Here is a 17370-nt window from a genome sequence, read left to right as displayed (position 1 = left end):
AAAGAAAAAAAATAAAACAATAAATTAAGGGAAAAAAAAAGAATGTGAGGGTAGAATAGTCATTTTGCCGCAGAAAGATTGCCACGTCATCTAGTTAACGGAGCTTTTCGATGGAGAGGAACGGAATGGACCTATTGGTATAAAAATTAAGGAAAAAAAGAAGAAGAAGAGGAGGAGAAGAAGACGGAGAGGGAGAGAGAGATACCTGGAGCTCGAAGATGGAGACTAGGAGACCGGGGACTGAATCGCAGAGAGAAAGTCAGAAAGGAAAGGAGCTGCTAGGTTGCTATGTTCGTTTCAAACAGCGCTGCTGGGTTGCCCTTTGCTTCGAGAATGCTCCAACCCTGAGTTTGGTGGGGCTTGAAAGGAAAGAAGCATTCTAGAAAAAAATAAAAATAAATAAATAACGCTATAAACCTAATTTTTTATTTTTGGGCCCAAAAAGCTTGGTGGGGTTTAAGCCCAATCCAATTATGGTTGGATCTGCCCCTGCAGCACAGTACTAGCTGTCCTGCCAAATTGTCGACCATTTAATAATTTATATGCATAAAACCACTTCCTATAATTCTTAAGTAAAAAAAGAAAATAAAAATCTAATAACGCCCCTTTTTAACGAAAAGGTCGTTAGCATCGATTTTCAAAAAATACTAAAAATTCCTATCGACTATAAATAATTCCTCGGCCAAGAACGTCTCTCAATTTTTGTTTCTTGTAGCCTATATAATCAAATTAAGTACTTTCGGTCAGTGGAACGATCGTCCGGTTGGTCAATTTAAACCTCCAACTTAACTATCGATACCCATCCTTGAATTTTCATTAAATTATGAAATCACCAAATTTCTCATCAAGTGTGTGCTATACCAACCAAATTGTCCCACATTTTTTCATTCTTAAAGACAAGAACATTTCCGACTCTAAATACAATATCTTAGGTTCATTTTCGGTACTTGTAATATCTCTATCAAGTGCCCTGGTTTTTAACTTTTTTCATTCCTTAAAATTTTAAATAAATTGCTAATAACGCTCTTGGCGACGGATAAGGCATCGGTAAAGGTTATTCTTTAATTACTTTATTTGTACAAACAAACAAACTCTCGTTGTGACTTTTTTCTCCTTGCTATTATCAATGGGCCGTGGGCTTCCTGTACATCGGCCCAAAAATGATAAGGTTAAATTGCCTCAATTTGGCGCGAACCAAGTCGTCTTCTAAACGATGACTACCGTGCGGGAATTGACCGATCTCTTCGCCCGGCTCGCTTCCCACTTAAACGACACGTCGTTGCCTCATCGCACTACCCAAGAAGAACAAGACGAAGCTGCTCTGGACCTCTCCATTTCCAATCTGAACCAATCCCTAAACCTCAGCGACAATTCTAGGGTTAGGGTTTTGGACGCCGTCCTATCTCTGATGTGCTTCAAAGCACCCCAGGTCAGCTCTCTCAAATTATTATTGATCCTTCGTAAACCAAATTGTTGATTTAGGGTTTCTTATCTGTGGAGTTTTAATTTTACTGTCATTGCTTAGGTTTTTGATTCGGTGATTGAGTATTCGGTGAAGACAATTGTCACTGTTTTGTTGTCTTCGATTCGTTGCGACGTCTTTCGGTCTCCGAAAGATGAAGTCTTGATGATCGGGAGCTCTATTTCTCACCGAGATTGCGGTAATTTGATCGAATCGTGTGCTGAGATTCTTGGCAAATTGGAGGGACATGGTGGGACATTTTGAGTTCAAATTGGTATTCAAGATTGCATCTTTTAGAAATCAGTAGTTTTGTGATTGAATTCTAAGATGAGTCTAGTTTCGATTTGTTTGAAGGTAAGCTTTCGGAGTCTTTACTGTGTGCCATTGTAAGAGTTGCAAGTTCGGCATCTCTGTACCGGCAGCTGTCAACGCCCATTCGTGATGTGAAATCAGTGGATGCGAGGAATGGCTTTTCAAAGCTGCTATGTCATTTGCCTAGAGCAACCTTGCTTGATAACAACAAAATATCTCTCAGGTACTTGGAAATGGGCTTTGGCTGCTTTGCAAGCTTCTTTAGCGTTGTTTTGTGCTCTCGTAGTTACAAATTTGGGAGTTCTGATGTCTGCAGATTGCTGGTCTGGTATCTTGATCCGCTAGTTTTGAAGCGCGATGTTTCAAACATCTTGCAAGAAGCCATGAGGAGGCCATTCCTTTGTTTGAGTAAGGAGTTCCATGAGAGTACTGAGTGGCGCTCCATCATCATATCCTTGGTACTTTCTCCCATTATGTTTGTTGAGGCTAGAGCTTTGTTACACAGATGGTTTTTAGTCACGTGAGTACATTCTCATTGACAAGGATGTTTAAGTTCTCTCTATTAATATATGTTGGTTTATCATTTCTCATGCTTGAAGAAATTGAAGTTGTTTGCAAAATTGATTCGCAGTACAAGATTCTAATCTAATCTAATTTGATATGATTTGTTGACTTACTTTTGCATCAGGGGTTTAGCTTCTGTGCTTGAGCTTCTAATTCAGTTGGTCTCAGTGACATTAGATGTGGTTTCGAGACCCATGTTCTGGGACATTTCAGCAGAATTGGGAGGAAGGTTACCATTTTCTAATGCTTATTTTCCTTACAACCACCAGTTGTTAAGGAACTTGGCTGGACCCCTCTCTTATGATGATTTCCTACAATTAGTGCGCCAGACAAGTGAACCAGTACCTTCTTCCAAAACTCAACTTTATCCATCTATTAAGTCACCTATACTGAAGGTTGCGACAGTCGATCACAAATCTATCTGGTAATTTCTTACCGCATCATTCCATGTGAAAAAAAAAATGTCATGTGCACCATCTCAGTCCTACATGAAAGACTGATCCACAAAATGTTTCATACTAGGTCTCTGGCCATCAACTTCCCAGATTGGTTCTACTTTGCTTCTGCATTACTTTTCTCGGGGAAAGGTTCCCTCGACATTTGTCATAAACTATGCTTATTGGCGGCATCCAAAGTTGGGAAAACACATTATGAAGAACTACCTTCTATTGCTGCAGCAAGGTACATTGCCTGGATTTTGAGTCCTGTTAGTAAATCTCACCAGGATAGGCTGGCTGATTGTTTGATTAAACATTCAGAGTCCCCGGCTTTTAAACAGTCACATGACAAAGAAACATTCTACAAGAAGAAACTCAAGAAACTCAAACTCTGTGAAGAGGACCATACTTCCACAAGAGAGTATGATGATCAAAGCATTGCAGTCTGGCTCAATGGATTCAATAATATATGCACAATGTACTGTAGTGAAACTGTTAACAATTGTACATCATCTGAAACAAAACCATCCGGTGGTCTTAGTCTGCAGAAAAATGTCTTGTTCCGGAGAATCCCACTAGGTATCTTGCTTTGTTACCCCAGTCATCTCAATGAAGATGGATTAGAACTGCTGCTGCATTATGCCACCACAGGTAGAATTTTTCAGTCAAGGAAAACTAAGATTCCTGGATTGAAGCATGTAAAATGGAACTCCAGAGGGAATAAGAACCCAATTACATGGAGTGATGAATGTAATGAAAAAGAGGTTGTAGCAGGTGCCTTTCTTGTCTTCAGCTTAACCGATATTGTTGAAAGCATGTGTTCTTCACTGTTTGAGAATGAAGAGGCTAGCAGAGACTTTATCTGCTGGGTGAAAATGCAGGTCGGCAAATACTTGATAAAATGCATCAAGAGGTTCATTCAACTCAAAGTTGATGATGAAGATGTGGTGGTGATGGATCTCTGCCGTAGATTGGAGCAGTGGAGCCATCAAGGACGGGTAGTATTAGAGCTCCAGAATGATCTTGATAATGTCATTCAAGTCATTAATCAGAGATTTGCTTTTTGTGCTTCATGAATGTGAAAAAATGTCATTGCATTACAGCATTAGTATTGGGATTTCATTCGACTTTGGTCGCAAAAGATCTTGATACTAAAATATATCATATTATTGCGTAGTAGTTTGTACATAACCAAACCAGACATTTTTGACGGTCTACAATTGCAATCTCAAATGGTTGGAGCCGCCCTCTATGTTATAGAGGGTCTGCCCTAAGTTTTCATAGCTTCGTGCCACCAGAGAAATCTTAGTCGGGTCACCGCCCCATTCTTCAAACGCCACCAACAAATTTTCACTCTGGTTCAACCACGATTGCGGAACATGGTACCTGAAAACAACAGCTTTGTTATGATAACAGTAATTCACAAAACAAACAAAGGCATAACATTAAGAGGTTCAACTTTTCTCACCATCTCTGTGACGGCTGACCACAATTTGTTCGGCATTTGTTTTCGGTGTAAGTTCCAGCATAAGAACAATTGCCACAGCTACCATGTGCTATGTATCCAGGCCAGTGGCGTCCGATGCTCTGACCATTGATCCATACTTGACCTTTGCCCATGCTAGCCATATCTAAAGCTAATGGAGCATTTCCCGGTGGTGCATGAAATATAGACTGGAAATATCACAGCACAAATTAGCATCTTGCTTTTGATTAATCCCTTATTAGTATCATTAATTTACAATGAAGTTGACTTACCTTGTACCATGTAAGGGGTTGTTTTTGAGCCAATAGTGGTCCTTCTACCCATTCAACGGAAGAACTTCCCTTAACAGTATGGAGGCTTAATGCTTCACCTTTCATACCAGTCTGCTCACAAAATACATGCCAACAAGTTTCAAGTCTGGTTCAATTCTTTCCAAGGGGAAAAGAAAAGGGGAGCTGTATAAAAAGTGGAGGAGAAATGCTGAAAGATAACAAACCTTGTAGGTCCATTTCCACCGGGACATGTCCCATGTTCCCGAATTCAGACCCTTCAATGTGACCGGCCCTAGAACTCCAGCATTCCAAGTCTCAAAGTGCACACCAACATTCTGCATTTTGTACAACAGAAAAAGCATTCAAGTCAATTGCCATCTCTAAATGTTTTTGAAAACAATGATCACAAGAGAATGGGGAAACTAACAGGCAGACCAACAGCAATGCTTAGTAAAGCAAGCTTGTTGATGCCAGCTCTGAGCTTCACAGTGTCATTAAATCTTAATTTAGGAGATGCCAATCGTGCATAAACAGTTCCTGCAATTAAGGTATACTTTAGTTAAAACTTAACACCACTACATGGATTAACATAAACTGTCATTCTATTTCATCTACCTGATAGTTGACCATTGATGAAAACATGCAAGGCATGTCCAGCTGAATCGATAGTCAGAAGAGGGTAAGATCCATTCTTTAGAAACTCTTCATTAGGACCTATTGTGATGCTGAGTAACAAAAATTTAAATTATTAATTAACAACCCTGGAAAAGAGGAGTGTATGGTTCTTATTCTCTGAGGCATTGGCTTAAAATACTTACTCTGTCATGTACCATAAGTAGTCTGTTGCATCCCTAGTGATATTTATTTGCTCATAGAGCCCATCCAATGTAACTGTATTGTCATCAGTAGAAGAGGCAGCATCTTCGATGTACGACTGCCAAGAAAGGGTGGTATTTACTGGTGTCATATCCACCGGCGGGCTCTGGCCAACCTTTACAAAGAACAGCCTCATGTCAAGATACATAAAAGAATCACCAAGTAAAAATTAACTGGACTTTCTAGACCGAAATGGAAACAAATCAAATCATCAAACATAATGAACTACATTTCCTCCTCACCCTTCCAGTGTTGAGAACTTCAGTTTTGCAGTCAGGAAGAATGCTTATAGACCAGGGTGGCAGCTTATATTGCCTATTCCCAAAGCTCACTCTTGACGAGTATTTTGTGTCGTAATTTGCAAGAAATGCAGCACACCCAGAACTTGAATTGAATACATGAGCCTGCACCATTAATCATGACTTTGAGAATCATAGTAAAGAAGCATAACTTGGTAACATGTAGTCATTTTCTAGGTTGCTGCAAAACCTTACCTCTTGACTCTTTCCAAGTGATGTCACTGCAGGATCAGTAGCCACTAAAGCTGCCTCAGCTAATTTGATGGCTTTGTGCAAATATTTCAGATGACTCCACTTTGGTTCCCTTGGTAGTCCTGGCATACATATGCAAATCAGTATCTATCAATAACCTGTTTTTGCACTATTCACTTCATATTTGATACTTGAGAAACACAACAGATTTTCTCTTAGGTTTAGTAAGGTAAGGATCAAATGTTTAAAGTAAGAATTATGAACCTAACATATTATCACAACCACGTATACAATAAGGATGCTAATAATATCTGCATACCATATTCATCTAGAGGTGCATCATAGTCATAGCTAGTTGCAACGAAAAGGCCAGAAGTTCGGTCAAAATTAGTTCCTCCATGATACTGGACAAATGGGAAGAAGACAATAAAAATCGGAAGATGTAGTCTATATTAAACATCATAAAGAAAAAAAATAAGTTGGAAATATAAAGGATAATAGCTGACCATGTAATAGTTAGCAAAAGAGCCACCATTTTGTATAAACCTTGCAACTGAAAATGCCAAATCTTGTGCAGGTCTAGTAGGAACTGCCCCGCCAAATTCTGTATACCTATATAGTTCATATAAAGAGGCAGAGTTGTAAAGGATTGAAGAACATTAATACGAGAAAATAAATAATGTACAAGCAAAGATATGAGACTTACCAGCCAGTCCACACTTCGGTCCACATTTTGGGCTTATACTTCTTGTTTGGAGTGAAGTTTTCACAGTAGAAACCGTTGCAAGTATCGATCTGTCATATTATAAATGATAAAGAGTTAGAAATTAGGATAGTCTTGTTGTAATTATTAGAATGTTAACATTTATCCAATTATTGACAAAGCAATCCCCTAATAAATTGATTTCTAAAGTCTAAACCTTCAGCAAAGAATGTGACAGGCAAAGTTAACAGAAAAGAATGTGCAGAACAGCTTACAATTGGGTCAGGAGCATCCTCTTGCTTGCACATTACCCATGGGACTCCAGTGTCAAGCCCAAGAGCCATTTGTGCTGTCCAATTGGTATATGCTTTACCAGGGGCGCCGATTGTCCATTCCACCGGTCCATACTCATTTTCTATCTGAGACAGAATAATGGGACCTCCCTGAGTTTGGAACAGTCGTTCTGCCTTCATCATACCGACAATTTTCTCTGTAAATGTTTTCATTGCTGCTTTGAAAGGCTCATTGTCTGTTCTAAACTCAATTCCCGGAACATATTTGAGCCAAGCCGGGAATCCCCCAAAGTTCCATTCAGCACAAACATAAGGACCAATGCGGAGATGAACATACAGGCCTGCTTTTTGTACCAGCTTGATGAACTTAACCAAATCATATCTATCCTCAAAATAATACTTCCCCGGAGAAGGCTCATGCCCGTTCCAAAACACATAGGTTTGTATAACATCCAAGCCTCCATCTTTAGCCTTCTGGATTAAATCAGGCCACATCTATAACCACATGCAATAAAAACTATTAGTAATTTGAATGCAATGCCTTTGATATCGTATAAGTCCAAAAGGGCTCAAGAAACCAGTATGAATACGAATTCGCATAGCATAATTAGACATTAGTACCTCAGGTGTGCTTCTGGGATAGTGGATGGAACCAGAAATGAGAATTCTCTTCTGTCCATCAATTATTATAGCTCTGTGGTCATAACTCACAGAGGCTGTAGCAGAAGACAGCCACGAAAACAGAAACAATAGCAGGAACATGTTGGCATTGGCGCTCAACTTGTTACCGTTCCACATTGACTGCACTAAATCCATGGACAAATAAGATTATGATTTACTAAGGATTCTCAACCTCGAACACCAAATACACTCAACTCTCGAGAATACAAAGCAAATAAAGAGAAATTGTTCAGAAAATCTCAAAGTTTGCAGGTGGCTTGAAACAATGAGAGTCTATGCAAATTTATAATGCTTTTTTGTCACCTCCTGTTTCCAGGACCAAATAGGAAAGGCTTAAAGAGCAAGTAATAACCTTATCCTAAGCCAAAACAATAACCTTATCTAAGCAGTTAGTTACTTTCCTAATTAAAACCAGAGGCTGTAGAACAATTAAACCAATATACTGAGCTCTTTTAAGCTGTAGCTTACTTTCCATACCAGATCATATCACAATGACAACCTCTTTCAAAAGTAGGAAAAACTTTGGGTCTTGGTGAAGGCATGTGGTATTTTATTACGTGAAGCATTTTACAGGCTTAAAAGAGAATGGAAAACATCACAAGCGTAAAGGTTCTACAAATATTGGCCTAAATGGGTGCCTTCCACTCCTTGAACTCATCTTTCTTACACAAAGATTTCTACAGGAAAGTCCTTTAAAAAAAAAAAAAATTGTGAATTGCACCAAAAAAGAGAAGTTTTAATTACCAAAAAAGCATCATCTATAACTTGAAGGAAAAGAAAAAAAAAACCGACTTACCATAAAAAGTTACTACAAAAGTCAAAAACGATTCAAAAAGACAATATACATAAAACAAAAAATGACCAAATAGTTCTATTTTATAATGTTTTTTCAAGGCCTGCTCAACTAATAGACAGTTCTTAAGAGACTGTAAGGGACAAGTGAATCTGATGCAATGGCATAGCCAAAAATCTCTCTTAGGAGGGTCAAACTTTATTAACTAACAAATTATATTCATTTTTAGTCATCCTCTAAAAATAACACAATATTTTGCCCAAAAAAAATATATATATTAGTATAATTAAAAAAATTTAGGTGTAATATTTCTTGTACTAATGCTGAAATTGAAAGATCCTTAAATCATGTTGAATAAATTTTGGGATTTAAGATGAATGATAAATATAGAAAAACTTATGTGTTACTTCAATTTAGCATATTAATAAAGAATCATAAATATGCGCATATGGGCATATATCGATCAATAGGGTAAGAAAACCTTGAAAAGATTCGTATTAATTAGATATATATAGTGTATTAATAGTGTAAAATATTATTTCATTCCATTAAAGTTCAAGGATAATTAAAACTAATTAAGATAAATTTGTATTGAATTTTAAAAGTTGAGACTAATTAAAGATTTTTCAAAAATTGAGAATGATCAATTTTATTTCATTCCATTAAGATTCATAGATCATTAACACTAATTAAGGATTTTCTAAAAATTGAGAAGGGTCAATTGACCCTTCTCGCCCTAGGCTAGCTACGCCCATGATGGCTGAAAATAAATGCACAGTTTTAAGTTGTTATAATTTCTGCTTTTATATTTAATACTTGTGGTTGAGATGCATTTTTCCCTCACAGTCTCTTAAAACTGTCCCTTAAGTGATTAAATCTAAAGTTTTTTCTACGTAAGAATACATATTCCTTTATATTTAAGAAGATCTTCAACATGGCCGCCCTGCCACGTGGGGTGTAAGTCAACCAATATGAGCAAATGCACGGAGGATTTTGATTGGTCGGCTTACTATCCACGTGGTTCGGGGCCTCAATGAAATGTTTCCTATTAGGGAAGACACTTTTGTCAAACATTTTTCTGCCTACATGGATGCCACATTGGCACCACGTAGACAGAGACAAAAACCAGCACTGCAGAGTGGAGACTGTAGGAACTGATATTTTCAGAAATTGATGGATTTTCTCAGACCAAACATACAAGGAAGAAATAGAATTCCCGAATGTTAAACCATAGTTTACTCGGTTCAAATTCAAAAAGAGAGTACCTTTTTCCGCCGTAGTTCTCACAGGGCTCGCCATGGGCCGGCCGGTTCAGATCAAAGGGCGGGAATTGGGTGGCGGCGGACTGTGTTTGTTGTGGCGTTGAGGTCATTCTGGATTATGAGGCAGAAAATAGTTTCTTTGTGTTTGGAGGAGGAGATGTTATTCCATCACGGGTTTTGATTCCTCATAACAAGGTGTCAATTTCAACTACCAAAGATTTTTTCTTTAATAAAAAAAAAAAAAAAAAGCAATCTTCAATAATTGAAAACTGAAAGAATTTCATTTTGTTTTTTGGTATTTTTTCAAATTTTTTGTACAGGGCCACCTGGATTGTCTAGTTTGCAAACTCTGCAGCATTTTTTGTGGACTTGCAGTTAGAAATGTGACAAATACTACTGCATCACGGGTCTAGCTTCTTGGATTGAGCTTCTAGCTAGTTCAATTTGATCAAAGATGCCATTTTGCTACTGCTTATATTTTGATTATTTTCCCCACGCCCAATTTGACAGTGTGCCAAGACATGACTTTGCTAGTAAAATTATTGAGCCCCTTGCAATGACAACCCAGCAAGTCTGTCTGTCATTTCTTACATCCCAATCAAGTAACTTAGACTCGGCGAAGAGGATCAGATGGATTCAATACACAAGGTAGTGCAATGTGCATTGATCTGAAGCAAAACCATGTGGTTCCTGGTCTGCATAAAATGTCTTGAAATAGAGAAACCTACTAGGCGTCTTGCTTGGTTTTGCGTATTGTCTCAATGACGTTGGGTGCCATTTTCAGCCAAAGGGAAAGTAAGAAGGGCGGATTGAAGCACGGCAAAGGAGATGAGAAGTTGATTTCATGGAGTTAAACTGATATTGTTTGTATGCTTCACTGTTTGAGGCTAGAATGGGAATGCAGGGCAGCAAGTACCTAATCCATCTTAAAATCGATGATGGAAATTGGGCGCTGCTGCATCAGCGAAGGCATCGAGAACAAGAAGTAGAGGTCTACAGAGGATGTCATTCATGTCTTGAGTCACAGAACTCTATCTGTTTCAAAGAAAACCATGCTTAGTCTGTTTTTCTGCTGTACTAAAAGTACTTGTAAGGAAGGCAAGTTTCTGAACTCTCTCTCAGAGACCATGATATGAAGGTCATTAAGCTAAAATGCCATTCAAAATAGACTCTTATTAATTTCTCAATTTATTCTTACAAGCAAAAAGAGATTGCTTTGCTCTTACCACACTTTTTTACAGATACAGAAAATGCTTGCGCATATCTAAGGAATACATACTTTGCATGTAGACCTAGTATACAATACCTATGTGGCTATGTATATAACCAAACATTTTCACTATTTACATTTGGCTATGGTTGTAAAGTAAAGGCCTATATATGTATTGAAGACGAATTAATATGAGACTTCATTATTGCTGTAATCTTCAATTCTGCTGGGATCTCCTCCAGAAACTTCAGAAACTCAACTTCTTGCTACCAAAGCAATCTTAGTCGGATCACCACCCCATTCTTCAAACACAACCAATAAATTCCCACTTGGCTTCAACCATGAGCGGGGAACATGGTACCTGAAAACAACAACTCTATCATGATCATTCCGATTCACAAAACAATGTATAGAAATGAAGAAGATGAACTTTACTCACCATCTCTGAGAGGGCTGGCCACAATTTGTTCGGCATTTGTTTTCGGTATAAGTTCCAGCATAATAACAAGCACCACAACTACCGCGTGCTATATATGCCGGCCAATGGCGTCCGATGCTCTGACCATTAATCCACATTTGACCCTTTCCCATGCTACCCATATCTAAAGCCAATGGTGCATTTCCTGGTGGTGCACTTAAAATAGCCTTGTACCATGTAAGGGGTCGATTTTGAGCCAATAGTGATCCTTGTACCCATTCAACAGAAGAACTTCCACTAATGGTATGGAGGCTCATATCTTCACCTTTCATACCAATCTGCTCAACAAAAATTAAGAAGTCTTAGCTTCAATTCTTGCTAATGGGGTTAACAAAAACTCAAAAAGAAAGGTTTGCTGGTGAAGAAAGTGAAAAAGAAAAATGAAATCACAACAAACCTTGTGGGTCCATTGCCATCGTGACATATCCCATGTTCCCGAATTCACACCCGTCAATGTGACCGGCCCAAGAACTCCAGCATTCCATGTCTCAAAGTGTACACCAACATTCTGTTTTGCATATGTCAGTTCCTATATCTAGAGTTAATAAAAACCACGATCATGATAGAGAATTGCGGGAACTAACCGGCAGACCAACAGAAGTGCTAAGTAAAGCAAGCTTGTTAATGCCAGCTCTCAGCTTCACATCCTGATTAAATTCTAACTTGGGGGACTCCAATGATCCATAAGCAGATCCTGCAGTAAAGGTAGATAAATTGTTAAACTTAAGCTGATTCACAGGAGTACTCCAATGTTCCATAAGCAGATCCCCTTTCAAACTTTCATTTACCTGATAGTTGACCATTGATGAAAACATGCAAGGCATGGCCAGCTGAATCGACTTTGAGAGTGGGGTACTTTCCGGTTCTTAAAAATTGTTCATTAGGACCTATTGTGATACTGAGGAACAGAAATTTCAATGAGTAACTTGGAAAAAGCAAATAACATGAAGAAAGTCTAGAAAAGATTGTAAAGTACTTACTCTGTCATGTACCACAAGTAGTCTGTAGCATCCCTAGTGAGACTTATTTGCTCACGAAGTCCGACCAATGTAAATGCCTTCTCATCAGTAGAAGCGGCAACTTCTTCGATGTAAGCTTGCCAAGAAAGGTGACTTACTGGTGTCATCTTCGTTGGCGGGCTCTGGCCAACCTTTAGAAAAGAACTCTATGTCAATAATACATTATAGGAATTTCCGACTAAAAATGCCATGGAGAGACTAGAAAACTTTTAACCAATAAAAAAGAAAGTGGACTTCATAGACTGAGGAAAGCTATAAGTCCAAATATCTGCTCACCCTTGCAGTGTTGAAAACTTCAGTTTTGCAATCAGGAAGAATGCTTATGGACCAAGGTGGCAGGTTATATGGCTTATTCCAAAATGTCACTCTCACGGAGTATTTTGTGTCGTAATTTGCAAGGAATGCAGCACAACCAGATCTTGACTGGTATACATGAGCCTACAAGTATTTAATCACCACTTTGAGAATCACAGTAACAAATCACAGAAGTGAAATTAATAAGGTTTATAGCACAGTTATTTTATTATGGCTTTGTGCATATTTCAAATATCTCCACTTTGAAAACCCTCACCTCTTGATTATTTCCAAGTTTTGACACTGCGGCATCAGTAGCCACTAAAGCTGGCTCAGCTAATTTGATGGCTTTGTGCAGATATTTCAAATGGCTATATTTTGGTTCCCTTGGTAGTCCTGGAATAAATAGTCAAAAGCATGTGTTAGGTAAATAATAGACTTGCTGTAAGATGATGTTACCAATTCCCTTACTTTACACATTTAACGTTAGGGAAAGGTGAGGGTTATGAGTCAAAATTTACAAAGAACCTAGTCAAGATGCTAATCCCCTATTTGCATACCATATTCATCTAGAGGTGCATCATAGTCATAGCTAGTTGCAATGAAGGGACCGCCAGCAGTTCGGCCAAAATTTGTTCCCCCATGGTACTATAACAAAATCAGAGTAAAAGAAGAAGGTAAAAATCAGATAATTTTACCAACATCAGTAAAGATAAAATTAGCTGGGAAATATATAGAAGGAGAATAACTGAATAATTACCATGTAGTAGTTGGCAAAAGAACCACCATTTTGTATAAACCTTGCAACTGAAAAGGCCAAGTCCTGTGCAGGTCTAGTAGGAACTGCCCCACCAAATTCTGTATACCTGTGAAGTTTACATAAAGAGTCAGCATTAGAAAGATTTGAAGAACAATACAAGAAATAGTACCCACAGCAATCAATTCTAGATTTCTGTCAAGAAGCAACATGTAAGACTTACCAGCCAGTCCAGATTTCTGTCCACATTTTGGGCTTATAGTTCTTGTTTGGAGTGAAGTTTTCACAGTAGAAGCCATTGCAAGTATCGATCTGCCACATAATAAATGACAAGGTGTCAGAGATAAGGATAGGGATGACTCAACTCAAGGTTTCCTTTCTGTAGGGGATACAATCTTTAAGCTTTTGTTTATTGGTTTTAAATGGCGTAAAATAATTGGACAGTACAGATTCAGTTGCTGACTAAACCAACCCAAATAATGGACTTTCAAAATCTCCAGCTTTAGCAAAGATGATTATTTAACATGTTCACCAGCAAATAATGCGGGAAAAGATGTTGGACGAATCATCTCATGGAAATTAAAACAATCGCAAAATTGAGCTAGTGTGGGGACTGCGACATCTAAACCAAATTCATAAAAAACTCTAGACTGCTGGGGACAAGCACAGTCAAGTTCATTATATGCTATTTAACACCCAACAAGAAAAAATGGCCACTTAATGAAAGACAGATGTGCAATTCTTGTGAGAAAATAACTTGAAAGCGTCAAAAAGAATGTGCAGAAATAGCTTACAATTGGGTCAGGGGCATCTTCTTGCTTGCACATAACCCATGGAACCCCAGTGTTGAGACCCACAGCCATTTTAGCTGCCCATTGAGTATAAGATTTACCAGGTGCACCAATTTCCCACTCTACCGGTCCAAATTCATTTTCAATCTGTCAAAATCAAGTTGAACAAAAAAATACAATATAAGTAACTTTCCCCTTTGACCGCCTAATACCAAATTTTCCTTGGCGGAAAAAACAAAAGGGTAAAAAACACTTAAAAAATAGGGAAATTGACCCAGTGCTAAAAATATAGCAAAGACCTAGTTGAGCAAGTTTTCTCACCTGAGACAGAATTATAGGACCTCCCTGAGTTTGGAACAACCTTTCTGCCTTCATCATATACACAATCTTCTGTGTAAATTTTTCCATTGCTGCCTGGAAAACAGTTATCAAAAAATTAAAATTAGCTAATTTTGTTTTACTCACAATAAAATAAGAGCATTATATGTGATGAAAGATTCTTAGTGCCCCAACCATGAAAGGACGATTGTCTGTTCTGAAAACCATTCCGGGAACATATTTCAGCCAAACAGGGAATCCTCTGTTTCAGAAAACAGAGCAAAAACAGAGTCATGAATATGGCCATGTTTACCTAACAAAGACGAAAAACCTTGATCAATGTTTGGGTGCTTACCCAAAGTTCCATTCAGCACAAATATAAGGGCCAATCCGGAGATGAACATATAGGCCATGTTGTTGAGCTAGCTTGATGAACTTGACCAGATCATATCTATCCTCAAAATAATACTGAAATTTTGAAAAACAAATAAAGCTCCCAATGAGTATAAAAGCATAGATATTTTGGAGAAAACAGAAAATTAAAATTCTTTTGAATATTACTTTTCCTGGGCTTGGTTCGTGCCCATTCCAGAAGACATAGGTCTGTATCACATCCAAGCCTCCATCTTTGGCCTTCTGAAGCAAATCCGGCCACATCTGTAAAACCCAGAACATCAAGAATTTAAGCTACAAAAGACTGACGGGAATTTGAATGCTTTGAAAACCCAAATTATATATGAACTGCATTGGCATTTTAGTACCTCCGGTGTGCTTCTGGGGTAGTGAATAGACCCAGAAAGGAGAATCCTTCTCTTTCCATTGACTATAACAGCCCTGTGGTCATAACCCACTGAGGCTAAAGCAGAAGAGAGCCATGAAACCAGAAACAGTAGGAAGAACATGTTGGCCTTGGCCCTTAACATGTTAGAGTCCCACATTGTTTGAGAAAATCTAATGAGAGACCCAGGAAAGCCTGTCTCAAAGCAATGAACTTTGAATTTGTTTTTTTTATCACTATGGGACTTGAATATTGTATATATGGGGATTTGGTTTTGGTTTTTGCACACACACGCTGCCCTTTTGATGCTTTTTGTATTTAAAAAGAGAGGAATGGCAGAGTTGAAGTGTATGGATTTGATAGGGTGGAGAATTTGAGAGAGAGTTTGGTTTGGTTTGGTTGCTGTGAGAGAACGGGTGGCAACGCAACTGCTTTATAGAGACTCTAGGAATGTAACTATGCAACAGAAAGGACCCACTTCTTGGTTTGGGGTGGCATTCTTCAATCTTCATTAACTAAAAGAAAAGAACTGCTAATGCAGATCTTTTCCTACAGTGAAATTTGAAGTGGAGGTTTCTTCCGGTCATAACAGAATTGTGGATTCTTTTCTTCAAAAATTACCAAAGGATAATCATGTCAAAAAATCAAATGATTTTAGATAAAATACAAGGAACGGAAAACAGAAGATAAAGGAATTGGTTGTCCTAGTTCACCAAACCAAAGGATGATATTAGGAAGGCATTTCCAACAAAGTCGGCTTAGAGGGGTGTATTCAATTCAGATTTTAAAAGATTTTGTTTGAGTTTTTATAATCTATGGATTTACATAATCCACGGGATTGTTTAAATTCTATATGGACTCTGATTGATTCTAATTTATTGATTTACAAGTATTTGTTTAGATTTTACAATTCTTTATGATGTTTTCTGTAGGTTAATTTTTTTTTCTTCTTTAATATTTAAGCAATGGATGTATGGATCCAACTATCTTTATCAATGACAAAAAAGTATGGCAATTTACCATTCTTTACGTTGTGTATAATGATATATGAACAGTAAGAGAAAACTAACCAGCCAAAATATTAGACAAAAAATAAAGTAGTAAACTAATGACATAATTTATTTCATATATAATTTACAAAAGAAACATGTGTATATGTATCATCTTAACAATACCATTGGAAGTGAGCTTAATTAGCTAGAAGGATTAAGGCTTCTAGAGCTATAGTGAGAAAAAAATATATATTAGATGAGAGCAGAGGAAGAGGATGATAGTGGGAAAATAGGTCTAAGGCAAAATGGATGAGTGTCACCTATTGAGGGCTGCTTCTTCAAATTTTTTTTTTGGTGAAGAGTTTCTTCATTTTTTGAGTGAGATAGAATCCATCAAAATCTCTTGGGAAGTGGTTGGATTGTTTTTGAGTTTCAATATGTATAAAAAGCACTATAAAATCCTCCAAAATACAACATTTAATGAAATCCTTATACTTTTGAATATCAACAGATTTGAGTGGATAATTTTAAATCTTTATTGAATACATCAAGATTTTAAAGGATTGTTTAAAATCTCAATTGAATACCCATAGACTTTTAAGATACAAAAAAATCTTTCAGACTCTTAAATGAATACACCCTCCTTAGTATAATAGTTGATAAAGCTTATAAGGATAGGTTTTTGATTGACGATTTAGAGGTGGTTGCTCCTAATGATAAGGGGAGTGCCTTGGTGCTTCAACAAATAAACTAAATATGGAGTTATCTTTGCATTGCAGTGCAAGTCAAAACTCTGATATTAAGGAAAAAAAAAATTTTTTGACTCAATCTGACAGTAAGAACTGAGAACATATTCAGGTACGAATCAGATGCATTATGTTGATAATGAAACTCGAAAGCGACTAAAAATTTCTTCAGCAACTCAGCTAAATATGGGCATGGAGTTTTCTTCGAATTGTAGTGCAAGTCAAAACTCTAATATTGAGAATTGAGACTTTATTTTGAGTACAAATCAATTGCATTATTTTTGTTTTTTTTTTTTGAAAGGGGGCTGGTGCGGCTGCCCTCAAGCCTTGATTAATGAAACTGCATAATACAAGG

At 37.6% G+C, this 17370-nt stretch overlaps 3 protein-coding genes across 3 annotated transcripts; 1 reads left to right on the top strand and 2 right to left on the bottom strand.

The window, feature by feature from the left end:
* Window positions 1-1204: 1204 nt before the first annotated feature.
* Window positions 1205-3902, top strand: LOC112188588. Its single transcript, XM_024327735.2, has 6 exons — window positions 1205-1429; window positions 1526-1712; window positions 1817-1997; window positions 2091-2294; window positions 2463-2762; window positions 2861-3902. Exons 1-6 carry the CDS (start codon window positions 1214-1216, stop codon window positions 3849-3851), a joined length of 2079 nt encoding a protein of 692 aa, XP_024183503.1. The 5' UTR covers window positions 1205-1213; the 3' UTR covers window positions 3852-3902.
* On the bottom strand, window positions 3855-9774 carry LOC112188586 (beta-galactosidase). The gene is made up of 15 exons (XM_024327732.2): window positions 9636-9774; window positions 7518-7702; window positions 6879-7391; window positions 6607-6695; window positions 6407-6512; window positions 6220-6304; window positions 5904-6022; window positions 5652-5813; window positions 5352-5524; window positions 5149-5258; window positions 4961-5070; window positions 4758-4868; window positions 4534-4644; window positions 4244-4449; window positions 3855-4161 (listed from the first exon to the last, which is right to left on the bottom strand). Exons 1-15 carry the CDS (start codon window positions 9667-9669, stop codon window positions 3990-3992), a joined length of 2286 nt encoding a protein of 761 aa, XP_024183500.1. The 5' UTR covers window positions 9670-9774; the 3' UTR covers window positions 3855-3989.
* Window positions 9775-10774: 1000 nt separating this feature from the next.
* LOC112188587 (beta-galactosidase) lies at window positions 10775-15692 on the bottom strand. Its single transcript, XM_024327734.2, has 17 exons — window positions 15261-15692; window positions 15061-15156; window positions 14855-14967; window positions 14695-14761; window positions 14503-14595; window positions 14185-14328; window positions 13614-13702; window positions 13394-13499; window positions 13194-13281; window positions 12911-13029; window positions 12616-12777; window positions 12301-12470; window positions 12109-12218; window positions 11905-12014; window positions 11718-11828; window positions 11282-11598; window positions 10775-11203 (listed from the first exon to the last, which is right to left on the bottom strand). The coding sequence occupies exons 1-17, from the start codon at window positions 15435-15437 to the stop codon at window positions 11098-11100; spliced, it is 2178 nt and encodes a 725-aa protein (XP_024183502.1). The 5' UTR covers window positions 15438-15692; the 3' UTR covers window positions 10775-11097.
* Between the last annotated feature and the right edge of the window lie 1678 nt (window positions 15693-17370).

This window comes from Rosa chinensis, chromosome 2 (assembly GCF_002994745.2).
Source record: "Rosa chinensis cultivar Old Blush chromosome 2, RchiOBHm-V2, whole genome shotgun sequence".
NCBI lineage: Eukaryota > Viridiplantae > Streptophyta > Magnoliopsida > Rosales > Rosaceae > Rosa > Rosa chinensis.
Note: the sequence above shows the minus strand (reverse complement) of the source record. Positions and strands in the feature narration are given on the sequence as shown.

Coding starts and splice junctions, on each gene's coding strand:
- LOC112188588 (XM_024327735.2), top strand. CDS start 1,214: ATGACTACCGTGCGGGAATTGACCGATCTCTTCGCCCGGCTCGCTTCC. Junction 1,430..1,525: donor TGTGCTTCAAAGCACCCCAG/GTCAGCTCTCTC, acceptor GTCATTGCTTAG/GTTTTTGATTCGGTGATTGA. Junction 2,295..2,462: donor CACAGATGGTTTTTAGTCAC/GTGAGTACATTC, acceptor CTTTTGCATCAG/GGGTTTAGCTTCTGTGCTTG.
- LOC112188586 (XM_024327732.2), bottom strand. CDS start 9,669: ATGGCGAGCCCTGTGAGAACTACGGCGGAAAAAG. Junction 6,513..6,606: donor ACCGAAGTGTGGACTGGCTG/GTAAGTCTCATA, acceptor TGAACTATATAG/GTATACAGAATTTGGCGGGG. Junction 6,023..6,219: donor TGCACCTCTAGATGAATATG/GTATGCAGATAT, acceptor TATGTATGCCAG/GACTACCAAGGGAACCAAAG.
- LOC112188587 (XM_024327734.2), bottom strand. CDS start 15,437: ATGTGGGACTCTAACATGTTAAGGGCCAAGGCCAACATGTTCTTCCTA. Junction 13,500..13,613: donor ACAGAAATCTGGACTGGCTG/GTAAGTCTTACA, acceptor TAAACTTCACAG/GTATACAGAATTTGGTGGGG. Junction 13,030..13,193: donor TGCACCTCTAGATGAATATG/GTATGCAAATAG, acceptor TATTTATTCCAG/GACTACCAAGGGAACCAAAA.